This window comes from Lemur catta, chromosome 1 (assembly GCF_020740605.2).
Source record: "Lemur catta isolate mLemCat1 chromosome 1, mLemCat1.pri, whole genome shotgun sequence".
NCBI classification, from domain to species: domain Eukaryota; kingdom Metazoa; phylum Chordata; class Mammalia; order Primates; family Lemuridae; genus Lemur; species Lemur catta.
The window spans coordinates 114,076,102-114,092,458 of NC_059128.1; the positions used below are offsets into that span (position 1 = coordinate 114,076,102).

Here is a 16,357-nt window from a genome sequence, read left to right on the forward strand (position 1 = left end):
AAAGGGAAAGGCACACTCTCCAATTTCCTATGACTTTACCCAGCACAGTGCCGTGTAAGCCTCCGGTGACCCCTCCATGCCATGCCTGCACTCGATACCATCTGCATAGATGCTACCACTCACTGGCTGGGTTTCTACTGAGATAGGCGTGGGAGCAGACATGACATGCCTTGCCTCAGCCAACTGCCATCGTATACATGCAAAACTGACTCCAAAGACCTCACTTTCAACTACTAGGTGACCCTGTCTCATAGGACACTGAATAACGATTTCTTGGCAAGCCCTGCCTCCCACAGAAAGAACTTGTCATTCACTGGGAACAGTTCCCACAGTCAGCATAGTGCCTGCCACCAAGGAGGCACCCCTGTAAATCAATACTGAACACATCAGTGTTGGTGGCATGCACCTGTAGCCCCAGCTATCCCAGATGACATCACTATAAACTGGGCTTCAAGTTTAATGTTACTGATAACTCTTTCAGTCTTTACTGTGATATCCTGTGAGCACAAGTTTTCTTTCCAGTGCTCCGGAACCTTTTTGACAGCAGGGACCGTTTTCATGGAAGACAATTTTTCCTCAGACCAGGGAGAATGGGGATGGTTTCCAGATGATTCAAGTGCATTACATTTATTCTGCACTTTATTTCTATTATTAGTACATTGTAACACATGATGAAATAATTATTCAACTCACCATAGTTTTCGGACGATTGCTTTAAATCCATTTAAAATACTGTATTTTATTTGTAGAGTTTCAGAAGTCTCAAAGTTTCCCAGCTCAGCAAGCCTGAATTTAGAACTGGGCCTGGGAGTTACACACCTAACCTGTACTAGCAGCAAAGAAAATCTCCCCTCCTCGTGGAAGCCAGTAGAAGAATTGGAGTTCTGTCCTGGGATAAAGGCAAAGCACAACCACAAAGTCCCTCACTCTTTTCCTGGGGACAGACAATTCTGAAACATCACCAGGAGGATAGAAAAAAGGACACGCCCCAGAGATAAAGTGTTCCATTTTCAACGTTTGCCTTTTTTTTGCCCTTCCTGGAAAAATAAACTAAGCAAGGGACACCACCTACATGACAGACGTGGGAGATAAACAGAAGGTCAGTAGTTCCAGAGGTGCTTGGACCAGGGAGCAGATGGGCATGTGGATTGATGGCTCTTGTGTTTTGGAACCACATTGCTAAGAAACTGAAAAGAGGGAGAAGGAAAGAGGAATGGATTTGTGTTGTCAGAGATGAGAGCGATTGAGGACTCCTGAAGTCACACACCAGTCTCAGCCACCCGCCTAAGAGGAATGGTACATGCCATCAAAGCAGCTTTGGAGCCTATGAGCTGTTTTGGGGGGCAGTAAGGGGAGGAGAGGATAAAGCCGCTCAAATTGGTTTGACTGATGAGGACCCCTGGTGGCTAAGAACAGGGACCACACATGCTCAGCCACCAATCTCCCACTCTGTGCATTTCCTCCAGGTAAATGTCTGCATCAAGCAACCCCCTGCCCCTCTTAAGTAAAGAGAGCTAGTATCCATAGTGAAAGAAACACAAGCTTGAGTTTTGTAAAGGTCCAAGGGACTCTGACCAAGTTGACCAGCCATGTTTGAGCCTGACAATAAACAATGTCTCCTCCTTCCTCTCAACAGGAATTAACAAGAAAGGCACCATCTGGGGTTGATTCGGAGCCAGGCGGGTGAAGTGAGTGACCAGCGGCATGGTCTGCAGGGGCTGCAGGGTAGGTGGCCAGCCTGAGAGATTACAGGGAAGAAGTCTCAAGAGAGGAGTAGCTAGAGAGCAGAAAGGGGGAGAAAACCAGAGAAACAAAGCAACAGGACTAAGCAAACTATATGGGAAGTAGAAAGCAGCTAATGTTTACTTGACTCAGCGCTTTCCAAGGGATCCCTTAGAATCCCCCCCCCCGGGGGGGGTGTTTAGAGCCCTGCATGTGTTAATGATAAACGGTGGTGGCATAGAAAGGGAAAGTGAATCCTCATAGCAAGATTCGCTGAGTGTTTACAGGTGCCAGGCAGCATGTGAATCCTGTTCCACGCAACCTTGTTTAATCCCCAAACCAAAGCATGCATGCTTCTTTCTAGGGATGAAGAAACAGACTGAGAGGGGTTAAAGGTCTTCCTCTTCCATGTCCCCGAGAGCTGGCAAAGACCTGAATCCAGAGACACTGACCTGGGGCAGCCCACTCTCTCCCTGTCTCTGGGTGCAAATCCCGAAGCGGGTTTTCAAAAGTCCTCCACGATTCTAACCGTATTTTACATTTCTGATCGCTACCGTCAATACACCCGTCCCTTCCTGACATGTTTCTTCCCAGAGACTAAAGTCAGAAAATCACTAAAATGGTTTCTTAAGGTCTTTCTTCCTTTGAATATTTTCCCTAAATGTTTATTTTGCCGTTATGGAGACTGGTAGGAGACAAGAGGAGAACTCCCCACGCCGGTGCCTCTGTCACCCGCAGCTGAGGGCCGCGACGGCGTCTCCCGCCCGCGTCCCGTTTTTCCGGTCTTCTCGCCCCGAGGGTTTCAACCCGCCGCGGACGGCCAGGCCAGGCTCGGAGCTGCCGCCGGGCCTGGGAGAAGCCGGGAGGCGCAAGCGAGCCAGGCCCTGGCAGGCCGCGAACGGGGCCGGGGGCGGACCCGGGCCAGGGGACCAGAGCCGCGGCCGCCGGGACCCCTCACCCGCGCTTTATCCCGACCCACGGGACCCCGGATCCACCTTTCTCAGCCGCTCCATCAACACGCTCTTGTTGCCGCTCGAGTCCAGATTCCGTTTCTTCAGCTCCGCCCGCAGGTCGATCACCCGCAGGTCGCTGAGGCGCCGCGTCCCGGTCTCCGACGAGGCGGAGCTCAAAGCCGCTGCGCCCGCCGCACCCGAATCTCCTGGGCCTGACAGAGTTTCCAGCATTCCAGTTCCCCTGGTTCCGCCTCCCAGTTTACACACAACCGGCCCGGTTCTAGCTCGGCTCCTAGCACAAAATGGCGCCACCTGTGAAAGAACCGCTCAAGCTGCCCCCGACGCGCCTGGCTCCGGAGCAGGCGCACCACGCACGGTGGCCTCCGAGTCCGTACAGGAGCGACTCTCCGGGCAGTGCGCAGGCGCGACAAGCCTCGGCAGCCTCTCGCCGAGACTCGCCGGGTTGCATGCTGGAGTTACTGCGCCTGCGCCTAGTGGCGGGGAGCGTGCGGTTGGTAGCCGTGCGAGCGCGCCTGCCACTTGGGGCTGCCGATCTGGTCGTCGCGCATGCGGGGCGGGAGGAAACCAGTGCGTTTTCCTCTTAGGCGGCGCCATTTTGTGCTCAGAGCCGCTACTTGCCGCCGCCGGTGAGTCGCAGAGTCGGTGGCGGAGACGGGCAAGCGAGGATGGCGGAGGCTGTGGTAGGGCCGAGTGACTCGGGCTCTGGCTCAGCCACTCTGGGCTCGGGAGCTTCGGAGACCGCGACACGGCGCCTCAGCGACCTGCGGGTGATCGACCTGCGGGCGGAGCTGAAGAAGCGGAACCTGGACACTGGCGGCAACAAGAGCGTGTTGATGGAGCGGCTCAAGAAGGTGAGACGGGCTGAGGGTCGGGGATGGCGCAGGAGGCCCGGGGACGCCCCAGAGCAGGCCTGTCACCGCGGCTCCGGGACTCGGGCGCCGCGGCCCGCACCCCTAGTTGGCCGCCCCGGGCCCTGAGCTGTCGGACACCAGCGTGGCCGGGCTGTGTGACCTTGGGTAGTCAGCGGCCCTCTCTGTGTCTGTCTTCTTACTCCTTTCAGCCATTCCTCTCTGTGCGCTTAAAATGCAATCTTCTTGGCCACCATGGGTGGCCCCTGGACCCTCTCCTGGGGCTCCCGGTCCAGATTTGGCTCCGTGACCTTGGGCAGGCACCTTTCAGTCTCTATTGCTCAGTTTGGTCCTCCGGAAAATGGGTGTCTGAAGAACCACTGGGAGTTTACAGTAAAAGGGGGCGGTGCTTATTGCTACGGCAGGGCCCTTGCACTTACAGTGCTGGCCACTGGGACTGCAGGTCCCCCATGTCTTTCCTTGGCTGGCGCCTTGTCATTTTAGAACTGTCCGAGACATCGCCTCCCTGAAGTGTTGCTCCGCCTCGTTGGTCCTGTCTGTGGTACCATCCTGTGTTTACACTACACTGTGCAGTACTTGACACAAACTTGTGCCCCTGGGGATTGCCTGTCTCCCGAACTGAAACAAGGTCTGTGAGGGTAGGGACCTCGTGAGTGTCCATTCCTGTCTTATGCAGGTGGAAGGCACTGAAACACCTGTTGAGTGGAACCACCATCTCTCTGTACCTAGGCTGCGGCTTTTTCTTCCACCCCAGAGGTCACTAGTCTTCCTCCTCCCCAGCAGCCTCTCTGTTATTGTTTGTTCTGTTGTGAAACTTTAAAGTAGGAAGGTTGGGCAGTGTGGAGATTAGTGCCCGTTTTTGAACTGGTCATGGAACCCAATTCACAAGCCCCGGCTCAAGGCCTCTCTTCCCTTCCTTTGTCTTTTGGCCTTTGGGCCCAGAGAGAGCCACATTGTGCTGGGTTCATCCTATTCCTTTTTGGGCTTGCAGCACAGATAACAGAATCAGAGTTGCTCTTTGCAAGGATGGGTTTGCCTTTGTTTATTGGGAAGTTGTTACTTTTAAAGAACAGTGTGTGCCATGGCTCAATAACATTGTAAAAATTCATTTCTGTCTTACAGGCAGTTAAGGAGGAAGGTCAAGATCCTGATGAAATTGGCATCGAGTTAGAAGCCACAAGCAAAAAGACAACAAAGAGATGTGCTAAAGGTATACATACACACATGTACTTTTTTGTCTTTCAGACTTGAGTGTTTAGAGAACTTAGAGAAATAGTGTTTGCAGCACTCTTCGAGCCCACTAGGCCAGGAGGAGATCAGCTGTGGCCCTCAGTGTCTCCCCTGTAAGAATTAGACTGGCTCTTCACCTAACAAGAAATTGAATCAAGGGTATGGGCAGGAGTACGGATGTACTGGTGCCAAATAAAGTGAAAATATAATAAAAACATTTCAGCTTCTGTCATTGGGATTACAAAAGAACTAAAGGAAAACAAACTCTTAAAGCTGCCACACTTGGTCTGAAAAACTAAATGCACCTGCTTGGCTTCCTTCCTGGTTCAAAAAATAAGTGTTAACCGTAGGAAAATGACACCAACCAGATGCAGAATAGAACCCAGCTTCTCTAGCATCCAAAACAGATTGTTGGGGTATTTGCACGCAGCGTATTTTTTACCAATATGTATTTTTTTGTGGGGAGACAGGGTCTCCTCTATTGCCTGGAGTAGAATGCACTGGCATCATCATAGCTCACTGCTACCTGAAATGCCTATGTTCAAGCAATCCTCCTGCCTCAGCCTCCTGAGTAGCTGGGACTGTAGGCGTGAGCAATCATGCCTGGCTAATTTTTCTAGTTTTTGTAGAGACAGGGTCTCGCTCTGTTGCCTAGGCTGGTCTCCAACTCCTGGCTTCAATTGGTCCTCTCACCTCAGCCTCCCAAAGTGCTGGCATTACACCACCACACCCAGCCGCCAGTGTGTGTTTTGAAATTAAGGTCCAATTCATAAACAATTAAATTCACCTGACGAGTGAACTAGCACCTCTTGTATTATCTGTGATAGAGCTTGAGCCCCTCCTTCGAAGTGAGGTATCCCAAGAATAGAAAAACAAGCACCACATGTACTCACCATCAAATTGGTACTAACCAATCAACACTAAGGTGCTCACATGGAAGTAGTATTCATGGGTGCCGGTCAGGTGGGATGGGGTGGGTAAACTCACAACTGATGGATGCGGAGCGCACCGTAGTGGGGAAGGGCATGCTTGTGGCCCTGGCTTGGGTGAGGCAGAGGCGTTATATGTAACCAAAACGTTTGTACCCCCAAAATATTCTGAAATAAAAAAAATTCACCTGACGAAAGTGTACAATTCAGTGCTTTTTACCATATTCACAAGGCTGTGCACCCACCAGCACTATCTAATGCCAGATTTTCATCACCTCAGAAGGAAACCTTGTCCCCTTAGCAGTAACTCTTCTGTCCCTGTCATTATAGATTTGCCTGCTCTGGACATTTCTCGTAGATGGAATCTTACAGTGTGTGGCCTTTTTTGTCAGCTTCTATCACTTACAGTGTTTTCAGGGTTCATCCCTGTGGTAATGTGTATGGGTATGCCATTCCCTTTGATGGCTCATACCAGTGATTTGGAAGTGTTTATAAAATTTTGAAACCTTGACGGTCCTAATTGGTATCATCCTTGTTAGATTTTACAGTGATAAGGCCAATGTAATTTCAGACTCTTGTGCAATGGGCTTGTTTCTGAGGGGCACTGTATGGAAATTCTCATAACTGTACCGATTCCTTTTAGCTGAAGAAGTGGTAAATTCAGACGATGGAGAATATCTGCTTTGAAAGTAAAAAGAAATGGTAGCATTTTTAACAATTTCCTTTTTTTTTTTTTATGGCTTTTCCTAGAAGGACTACTTTTCCATAAATACATCTAACTGTTGGAAACTTGTACATGTGTTTTTAAAGGTTAGATTTTTAGTTAAGTTACTTGTGGGATTTAAGTTAAAACTTAGAGACATAGGTATGTTTTTGCTCTTCCTGTAGCTGAATGTATTTCAGCTGGAAACACTGCCCCAGCAGATACAGAATGTGAGGGACTGGCCTACATCAGGAAACACAGAAATACCTCTTCTGCTTAGGTGTTATCTGTGATCTGAGAGTCTGTTTTTGAATAGTGGTAAAAACCACTTAGCAATACAATTTGCAACTTTTCAATGTAGGCGCTCATTTATAACTGTGAAGTTCAACACTTAGATGTTCTTAGCTCTTAACAGGGATGTTTTGCATCATTAGAAAAACAAATCTTTGCTGAGTGCTTTAATCACCTGTCTGAATGTTTGCATCAAAGCTTAGGTCCAATCAAAACTACTTGGAGCTAGCATTTTGTCAAGAAGGGTGACAGTTACTTCCGTGGATATAAAGAAAACATCTTTGGTCTCTGCTATAGTGGGCATTCAGAGGGCTTCTGGTCCCTTCCCATTTCTTTTTTGGAGAAGAGAAAAAGAGAGAAGAAACAGGTGGCCTAGGTCCTCAGGCAGAGCTCCATCTCTTCCGGTCTCAGTGTTCTACCTTGAGCTAGCCATGGTCTCTGGAGGTGTCTGGGCACGTGGTTAGTATAGGAAGTGTGAGACCCTTATGGCTTCATGGTTGAAATTAGGTCCTGTGATTATATAAAGTGTTGGATTAGGAAGGCCTAATCATTTGTTTTCGGGATGCTATGGTACATTGCTCAAAACTCACCACTGACTGCCTCCTTTCCAAAGTCTTATAAGAAGTAGTCAAACTTTCTCAGAGAAAACTTCATGATGCATCGGAGTAAGATTTATCACTCACCTAACAGGTAAAATTATCGGAAACTTGCAGGTGCGTTTTGAAAGATCAAAATTTTGATTAAAAATTGAAAAGCTTTAGGTTATGTGTGGGATTCAAATTAAATTTTCTTACACATGCATCTCCCAGGCCTTCAGCTTTTAGTCACAGGAGGCCAGGCGCTTGGGTTGGGGTGCTGCCTGTCCACTGAGCCTTGGCTTTTTTTTTTTTTTTGCATCTCTCTTGTTCACATCCAGTGTGGGCACTGCAGGCCACTATTTAGAGGCCCAGAAATTGGGTGCAATTAAGAAGCATTTTTAGACAGCGTATTTCAAAAAGATATGCTGTGTTTAGATACAATGGGAAGTGGGACGGGTGAGTCTCTGAGTCCCAGCTCTGGAGCTAAAGCAAATTCTGGTTATGTTAAATGCACATAAAACCTGCTAGTATTGTTGGGAGTGTGAAATAATGAAATGTAAAGCTTGCAGTGCTTCGCACGTAATAAAACTACATTTCTTGGCTGGGCGCGGTGGCTCACGGGTGGATTGTTTGAGCTCAGGAGTTCGAGACTAGCCTGAGCAAGAATGAGACCCCCATCTCTACTAAAAATAGAAAGAAATTAGGTGGACAACTAAAAGTATGTATAGAAAAAATTAGTTGGGCATGGTGGCGCATGCCTATAGTCCCAGCTACTCGGGAGGCTGAGGCAGAAGGATCACTTGAGCTCGGGACTTTGAGGTTGCTGTGAGCTAGGCTGACGCCATGGCACTCTAGCTCAGGCAACAGAGTGAGACTCTCTCTCAAAAAAAAAAAAAAAAAAAAAATACATTCTTGAGTAATTATTGATAAGAATGGTCAATGAGATTCTTAAGGTAGATACTGCTGGTTGGATCTTTTAATCAAATGTTGAGGTTTTTTATGGTTAATTGTCTTATTTTAAAAACTTATAAAAATAATACTGTTAGGTAATTTGGAAAATGTAAAAAATATGCATGTGAAAATAAAATTATGTCTATTCTTAACGCTCAATGTTTTAACCGCTGTTGAAGACAGTTTTAACTGCTGTTGAAGATGGTCATATCCATCTGTATGTTTTACAATCACATCCTCACACTAAACATGTGCTTTTAATAAAAGTAGATGTATATTTTTCTGTTTACCTCATGGGCATTATCCTGTCTTTAAATATTCTTTAAAAGCATAAATATTTAATACCACTTGATTGAGTTTGTGGTAAAAGAAAAAAAAATAGAAAAGCACAAATTTTTTTAATGTTGCAGGGCATTGTGGAACAGAGTTTCTCTGCTTTGGCTCTGTTGCCAATTTGGGCTGAGTAGTTCCGGGGTATTGTAGGGCCATGAGTGGCACTGCTGGCCACCAGATGTTGGCAGCATCCCCCCAAGTCATGACAACCAGAGAGGTTTCCAGACATTGTCAAATTACACCCCATTCCCTCCGTTGAGAACCACATAGGAAGAAAAATGTGCCATAATTGGTTTCCCTTTTGGATGTGTAGGCTATATATACTTTTTAGGTAGACTAAATACCTATGTTTTGGATTTCTTGTTATACGTATTGAGTGACAGAAGGGGATGGCCTGTTCCATTGGCTGGGACATAGGGAGAACTGGCCAGTTACTAATCCAACATGTTACTTTTTAGGTTGATTACTAGGTGGGTGTTGTAATTTTCTTTTTTTTTTTTCTTTTTTTTGCTTGTTTGAAAAATGCGTGTTTTTGTCCTTTGGTGCTTTTTCTTTTGTGATTTTTGTCTTTGCGGAGTGGTTTTGAAATCTCTTGAAGCCTTTAGATATTTTGTGGAAAATCAAAATATTTTGATAATTTGACGGGAGTCCTAGATTTTCACGTCCCTGTGGATAGCTTACTTAGAATACCAATTGAAAAATTACATAAGGTAGACGAACAGGTACTTTTTTCAGTTTCTCTTGTAACATGTTCTAAGATTGAAATCTGTTATTCTGCATAAACTAATGATGATTTTAGAACTTGGGTGTTAGCTGATTGGGCAATTATTCTGTAATCAGGACAGAAGATGGAGGAGGAAGGCACAGAAGATAACGGCCTGGAAGAAGACCCCAGAGACAGGCAGGTATGTGGGGTCACAGTGGAGATGACAGCAACAGCTCCATGTTCTGGTCTGCCTGGTCGTCTGTGCATCTCGTTCCTCTTCACAGGAGGACGTGGAAGCCAGCCTGGAGAACTTGCAGAGTATTGACATGATGGACGTTAGTGTGCTAGATGAGACCGAAGGCGAGAATAGCAGTTCTCCAGATTTTGGGGAAGACGGTGCCGACAGCATTCTCGGTTCCTTGTGTGACAGTAAAGAATACGTGGCAGCGCAACTGAGACAGCTTCCAGCTCCTCTCCCAGAGCATGCTGTAGGTAACTTGGACACCCGGCAGAATGTGCCAGTATCCCTGAGGCATCATGGCGGTCACACGCTGCTTGTGGGAGGGAGGCTGCAGCTAAATCACCATGAACACATAATTCAGTGTCTAAACGCTGGTGGTAAATCACATGCATTTAAACTCCACGTGGGTCACGTATTAACTAACTATACTCTTGGAGAAACACTTTGTGATGTTTGGTGGGGAGACTCTAAGCGTGCTATAAAGTCATAAAATAGAAGGCTGACCGTTAACAAAAGTTCTGTCCTTTTAAAAATAGTTTTAAAAAACAAAAATGGCTCATAATCACATCATGCAGATACTCCTGTTGATTGTATTTCAATGTGCTCTATTGCACAAAGTTAATTATGTTAAAAGATATGAAGCAAAGTGAAGAAAAGTCCCCCTGCATGCAGGAACCCCTCTTCCCAAGGGACTCACTGTTAACATCCTGGTATGTAAAGAAGGGCTCCAGGACTCAATCGATCCTGCTGCCTCAGCTGGGATTACAGGCAGGAGCCACCATGCCACTCCAGAAGGGCTTTAACATCTATTATACCTTTCCCAACTTTTCACTGCTAGTATTTTGGCGTAGAGCTCTCTGGTGAGACTGTTCAAACATCTAGAACTGACAGTCAGTTCTAGGACAGGGTCACTGTCCTAGGACTGATTGGCGTTTTAATCTGACTGCACATGCCCAGCCATTTTGGCTAGTGGTTTTATTTACTTAATGTGTTACAGCTTTCAACTTTGGGGGTAAATGCCCTTGTAGGACTGAACCTTAAGCCTTAGGGTCAAAAGTCATGAACTCCAAATTTACCGCACCTTGGCCTAGGGTAGCATATTGGGCAACTCCAAGTATTGTGGTGAAGTGAAGGAGTGCAGAGTTTGTCATTTTGAGTTCTGCTTTGGAAGTCCTGTGGTTGGGTGGTGTATGTTAATCACTAGCATTTATAAACTGCCTGGGAAGTGCATTCAGCCAATATAGGCAGACTGAGCGTACCACCTGCAAGCCATTGTCACAGACACTGGTATAACATTCTTGGAGCGTACATTTTGGCAGGGAGGAAGGTGCTAAACTGAGTCATCCAACAGTAGAGTTGCCTATGGTGGCATGTGCTATGAAGGAAATAGGCACAGATTGCCTAGAAAGTGGTGAGGTGTAGGCCTCAGCGTTCATAGCTGTGGTCTCCACAAAGTAATGTTCCATTTTGTTTTTCAGGTGGATGGGGAAGGATTCGAGAACACTTTGGAAACTTCATCGTTGGACTTCAAAGTAACTCCAGTAAGTTGCCCTTTGGTTCTTCGTTGTTGGAAACTTTAAATGAGCGGTTTATGATTTGTTCAGAAAAAAGAGTGAGTGAGTGTGTGTATGTGCACACCTGTGTGCATATAAAAATGATTAATTGAGCATTGATACCAAGCTAGGTGCAGGGGATAAGATACAGTCTCAGAGTGTGCAGTGTAGTGGGGGCAGTGTAGCGTTACAAAGCCACCAAGGATGTGACTGGAAGGGAAAAGAGGTGCCAGGAGGGAGCAGTTCAGGGGATTTGGGCTATAGAAGCAACTAAAAGACTCGCAGGGAATGTCCTGTGTGAATCCAGGCCTGACATACAGGTCCACGATTAGCCGGGTGAGCAGGGAAAGGAGATTTGGGAGCAGAAGATACAGGCAGTGGCCTGGAGGCAGGAGGCAGAGTGTAGCAAGGAAAGGAGGGGGGAGTCCAGTGGTGGAGCTGCAAAGCAGGTGGGCCCGCCCCATGGTCTCAGCCACAGGAAGGACTTGACCTAACGTCCTGAGTGGAAAAGGTTTTTTCAGCAGGATGGAGAGACAGTGTGTTAAAGACAAAGGGTTCTGGTTCCACAATAACAGTTTTATGTTGGGAGAAATATGTTTGTCTTCAATGTTGTGTGATGTGTAACGATGGCCTCCTGTGTGACCTCTGCTTTGACTGGGAGTCTTTGCCACCTGCAGTGGCCACTAGGGGTGGGTGGGGCGGGGTGCAGGGGCCAGACTGAGGGAAGAATCCCACAGGCTTAGTATTGCCACTGCCAACCTGCTGGTGCCAGAGAAACTGGCAGAGTGAGTTTGCCTTCCTCAAGGTATTCGGACTGGAATATAATTTTTTGAAAGGAGAAAGGTTTTTAGAAATAGGCATTTACTCACAGAAAGCTATTTTTGCTAGGGAAATGTGTCTGCCCCAGTTTTTAAAGTGACTTGCGGATTTGCTTTTTCTTTTTTAAATAGGATATTGAAGACCCTCTGTTGGAGCCAGGTACTGATAAGAGAAACACGACAGTTATGGTTTGCAAGTTTTCATGCTACTATGATTTGAAAGCCGTATATATTTTAAGCTGTGTTATGGTCTCGTAAATGGCGCTAATGGTGGACAATCCAGATCGTACGAGGATCAGAGATTGGAAACCCATGCGTATCACCAGATCTGTGGGTGTGCTTTTCTGGCTTCTTGAGGTCACATATATTTGATGAGATGTAGTGATTATTTTCATTTCTAACCACATAGAGTGGCATTTAATTCCCCCTCCCCTCAAGATTCTTCCATGTGTTTCTACACATGATCACAGATCTTGTGATATTTTGCTGCAGTTGTTTTGATTAATGCAGTTAAAGCAGGATAAAACTGTTGTCAGGGCACTTAGAACCTGAGAAGTGACTGGATTCCACAAGAGCAAACAGAGTTTCTTCATGAGAATTTTCAACATGTTATTCCCCTTCTGGACTGCATTTATCTCCCACCATCCGAAGAGTTTCTGATTTTCATATTGGACTGTTCTGTTAAAAGAAATTCAAAGAAATTTGGAAATTGAGCTGTCATTGAATGGTGATTGCGTTCGGTTCAGCACCTTGGACATTGGAAAATCAGTCAGAAGACCCAGACTTGAACAAAAACTTGAAGAAGACTGTCGAGAAGCAGACACATGGTTGTAGGTGTTTAAATCTGTGGGGGCCTTTTCTCTTCCATGTAGCGTAGAGGCTAACCTAGCAGTCGGTTGGAGCGCAGGTAGTGTAACCAGTGTACCTTTGCATACCCGCGGGTTTTCCAATCTCTGTGTAGCTAGCAGTTCTCTTCGTGTTAGTGTGGCAGCCGTGCCCGTTCCGCATTTGTGATTGCTTTATTTCCCTGGTAATTAAACCTTGTGCCATTCTATTCCTGTTAAATCCGTAGAAAATGAGAAAATACTCGACATTTTGGGGGAAACTTGTAAATCTGAGCCAGTAAAAGAAGAAGGTTCCGAGCTGGAGCAGCCATTTGCACAGGATACAAGTAGCGTGGGGCCAGACAGAGAGCTCGCGGAGGAAGAGGACCTTTTTGACAGCGCCCATCCGGAGGAGGGTGATTTAGATTTGGCCAGCGAGTCAACACACACTCAGTCGTGCAAGGCAGACAGCCTGTTAGCAGTAGTGAAAAGGGAGCCCGTGGAGCAGCCAGGCGATGGCGAGAGGATGGACTGTGAGCCTGTAGGGCTAGAGCCGGCAGTTGAGCAGAGTAGTGCAGCCTCTGAGCATGCGGAGGCCTGTAGCAACGAGGTCATGGAAGCGCCCACGGAAGCCCCAAGTCCAGAAGGCAGAGATAGCAAAGAAGACGAGAAGAAGTTTGATTTTGAAGCTTGTAATGAAGTCCCTCCGGCTACTAAAGAGTCCTCAACCAGTGAGGGCGCTGATCAGAAAATGAGGTTTGTTTTTTCTCAGTTTTAGACCAGACGCTATCTCCTTTTCATTGGTCATTTAATGACACACATAAGCTGTTTTTTCTGCAATTGGCCAGCCAGACTGATGAAATTGTAGTTTTGCTTCTAAAGAATGTCTTATTTCTCTTTGTGTATTTTTAATGGTTGATTCAATTTCTTTTCTTTTTCTCAACCTACCATGGTTGTGTTCTTAAATTGTTAGTTATCTTCAGCTAAATCGAATTGCCTTTTATGAATCTGACATTGTATTTTTGGGGTCAGATTTTTCAATATAAGCTTGCAAAGGTTGTCTGTTAAGATTTTATTTCAGACTAATTTTCTGGTAGGTATTCAGTTTTAGCACATACCATACTTTTAATTTTGTTCTCTTTCGTTTTTTTCCTGTATGAGTAACATTAACTTTTGTCTCTAGCTCTTTTAAGGAAGAAAAAGATATAAAGCCAGTCATTAAAGATGAAAAAGGTATGAATTAACTTGCGAGGCAGGGCGCCATGTATGGATCCCTTATTTTGGGAGGAGGGGCCTACAGATCCCCACACTTTGGATCCAGTGATTTAATTGTTTTATTGTGGGTTGCTGGAATTAACCACCTGGTAGTTTCTTGAGAGACAAGTTTTAAATGTTTGTCAGTGTCTGCGTGTCATGTTTCTACTGTGGTTGTCATTTATGGGATAGTATAAAGCCCATTACAAGAAAGGAATAATTGTGTCCATTGAAGAAGAATAAGAATTTTTAGAGCCTGTTGTGTCATTGCAGAATGGATCATCAAAAGACATTTCAGTTTATAACTGACGTGGACATGATTATTCCTTGAGTAAAGAAACTCCGTTTTGCTATTGGAATTTTCAGTCTTCTGTCTTGTGTTTTGACTGTGTGTGTGAACTGAATTCTTGAGTCAGAACCGCAGGGGTTGGATGTAGTTAGGTCTTGAGAAGAGGGCTCCAACCTTAAGAATGGAGGTGCTTCCCGTTACATGTTGCAGTAAAGTGTAGTAATTCTCCTCTATGGCAGGTCGAGGCAGCAGCAGTTCTGGTAGGAACCTGTGGGTCAGCGGACTGTCCTCCACAACTCGGGCGACCGATCTGAAGAACCTTTTCAGCAAATATGGAAAGGTATGCCTGCCCTTGCATCTTGCCCTGCGGCCTCAACTTGGGTTAAAAAAGAAACTTAGGAACTTGTTCTTGTTAATTTTATTGGTTCTCCTTTCTGGTTTTTGTTTGTTTAAAACAAACCTGAGAAACCCTTCTCATCTTTTTGTCGTGTGCCTTGTTTCCTGGTTCACAGTAACCAGGATATCACGTGGAACAAATGGTTATATTATAACTCTGCTCAGAAAATGTGTGTAAATAGCTAATATCTAAGTGTTCTTGTGGTTCTTTCTAACGTGCCTTAACAAAACTGATCATCTTTTGTCTTACACAAAGTTTAAAGCTAGCATACTGAATTTTCCCTTTAAAAATAAGTGAATAATTGACTTTTACTCTTCTAGTATTTGAAGTATATGGTGTGGTAACTGGAACATGATATTGGTTTAAAAAATAAGTCACTGATGTCGTGCTTGTGGAGGCAGGACAAAAATAATGCAATTCAGAAATGTTTCAAAGGAACTTGAAGGATGATTTAAGGTGATATGATTGTCTTAGAATTAATTAACAAAAGTCTCATGATAAGCAGTTAGAACTGCCCTGGTCTTGTGGGTGCCTGTACAAGTGGCCCCTCCCGAGGGAGAAAGGCTCAGTACCTCTTAGCATCTTGGAAGGTACAGGGATTCCAGGCAGAGCTTCAGAGCCTGTCTGATGCACCTTATCCTGGCTGCAGAAGTCATTCCTTTGTCTAGGTCTGTGTCACCTGATCAGGTGTTGGTTAATGGTTCAGTGACTTCGGCAGACAGGCCCCAGAAAACACATTCCTTTCCTTTTTCAACAATATCTTTAAAAAGGGCTTAGAAAACTTACAGCCATATATAACGTATTTATTTGGTTATTCTGTTGATGTCCTCCTTGTCTGAGACACTGATGGTAAAGCAGAAGCAGACACACGTATGGTCACTGTTGTCATCGATGTTTTAGTTGTCTGGTGGAAAAAGCAACTTTTAAGGAATAATATGTTGGCCAAGGACAGTGGCTCAGGCCTGTAGTCCCAGCACTTTGGGAGGCTGAGGTGGGAGGATTACTTGAGCCCAGGAGTTTGACGTTGCTGTGAGCTGGGCTGAGGCCATGGCACTGTATCCCAGGCAACAGAGCAAGACTTTGTCTCAAGAAGAAAAAAAGCTACTGTCCTGCTCTCTGTTTTCTTATCTATTTGCTCATTGATCCCTTTTTCCTATTAATTTGCCTTCCTGTGGACTGAATCATTATGATTTGTGGCTGCTTAGCGATAACTCTGTTGTGTTGTTCTTCCATGGTTGCTTTTTAGGATTTGCAGTGCGCATCTTAACTTATTATATATTTCCACATGATGTCATCCTGGTTTGAGTATAGTATCAGAACTTTGCAAGAGTTCACTTCCACTTCCCTCTCCCAGTCTTTGTGATATTATTGTCATACATTTTCCTTGTATTTAATAACCCACCCAATACATTATTGGCTTTGTTTTTTTCTGATTTGGCTTTTTTGCTTTGGACGGGTAACTTTTAAAGAGATTTCTAAATAACATGAGGAAAATACGGTCACCATGGCATGTGCTCTTCGTTGCTTTTTGTTGTGCATCCAGGTTCCTACTGGATGCTAGTTATTCTCATTTCTATTCTCTTGAGGTTTTTTCTGGGTACAGTGAATGTATTTGACAGAGTTTGATCCTTCTGAGGCTTGCTTTTACGCTTTACAAGTCAGGAACAGAATAGTGTTTAGTTCAGGCTAATTTTG

General features: G+C 45.5%; 2 protein-coding genes across 9 annotated transcripts in view; one reads left to right on the plus strand and one right to left on the minus strand.

Annotated features, from left to right (window-relative positions):
• Positions 1-2,999, minus strand: part of SAFB (scaffold attachment factor B) — a 109,625-nt gene extending 106,626 nt beyond the window's left edge. For 4 of the 7 annotated variants that reach the window (XM_045549022.1, XM_045549013.1, XM_045548994.1 and 1 more), the window contains exon 1: positions 2,718-2,994. In XM_045549022.1, the coding sequence (XP_045404978.1) occupies positions 2,718-2,906 (189 nt within the window). In that variant the 5' untranslated portion in view covers positions 2,907-2,994. Of the gene's footprint in view, positions 1-693; positions 779-2,717 lie in introns of those variants that run through there. The other 3 variants (XM_045549004.1, XM_045549031.1, XM_045549037.1) reach the window with 3 other exon arrangements.
• A 227-nt stretch (positions 3,000-3,226) lies between these two features.
• Positions 3,227-16,357, plus strand: part of SAFB2 (scaffold attachment factor B2) — a 30,728-nt gene continuing 17,597 nt past the window's right edge. The window contains exons 1-9 of one of the 2 annotated variants that reach the window (XM_045549091.1): positions 3,227-3,547; positions 4,688-4,775; positions 9,421-9,485; positions 9,571-9,774; positions 11,006-11,068; positions 12,031-12,058; positions 12,971-13,478; positions 13,906-13,955; positions 14,505-14,605. In XM_045549091.1, the coding sequence (XP_045405047.1) occupies positions 3,362-3,547; positions 4,688-4,775; positions 9,421-9,485; positions 9,571-9,774; positions 11,006-11,068; positions 12,031-12,058; positions 12,971-13,478; positions 13,906-13,955; positions 14,505-14,605 (1,293 nt within the window). In that variant the 5' untranslated portion in view covers positions 3,227-3,361. The remainder of the gene's footprint in view (positions 3,548-4,687; positions 4,776-9,420; positions 9,486-9,570; positions 9,775-11,005; positions 11,069-12,030; positions 12,059-12,970; positions 13,479-13,905; positions 13,956-14,504; positions 14,606-16,357) is intronic. The other variant, XM_045549086.1, reaches the window with a different exon arrangement.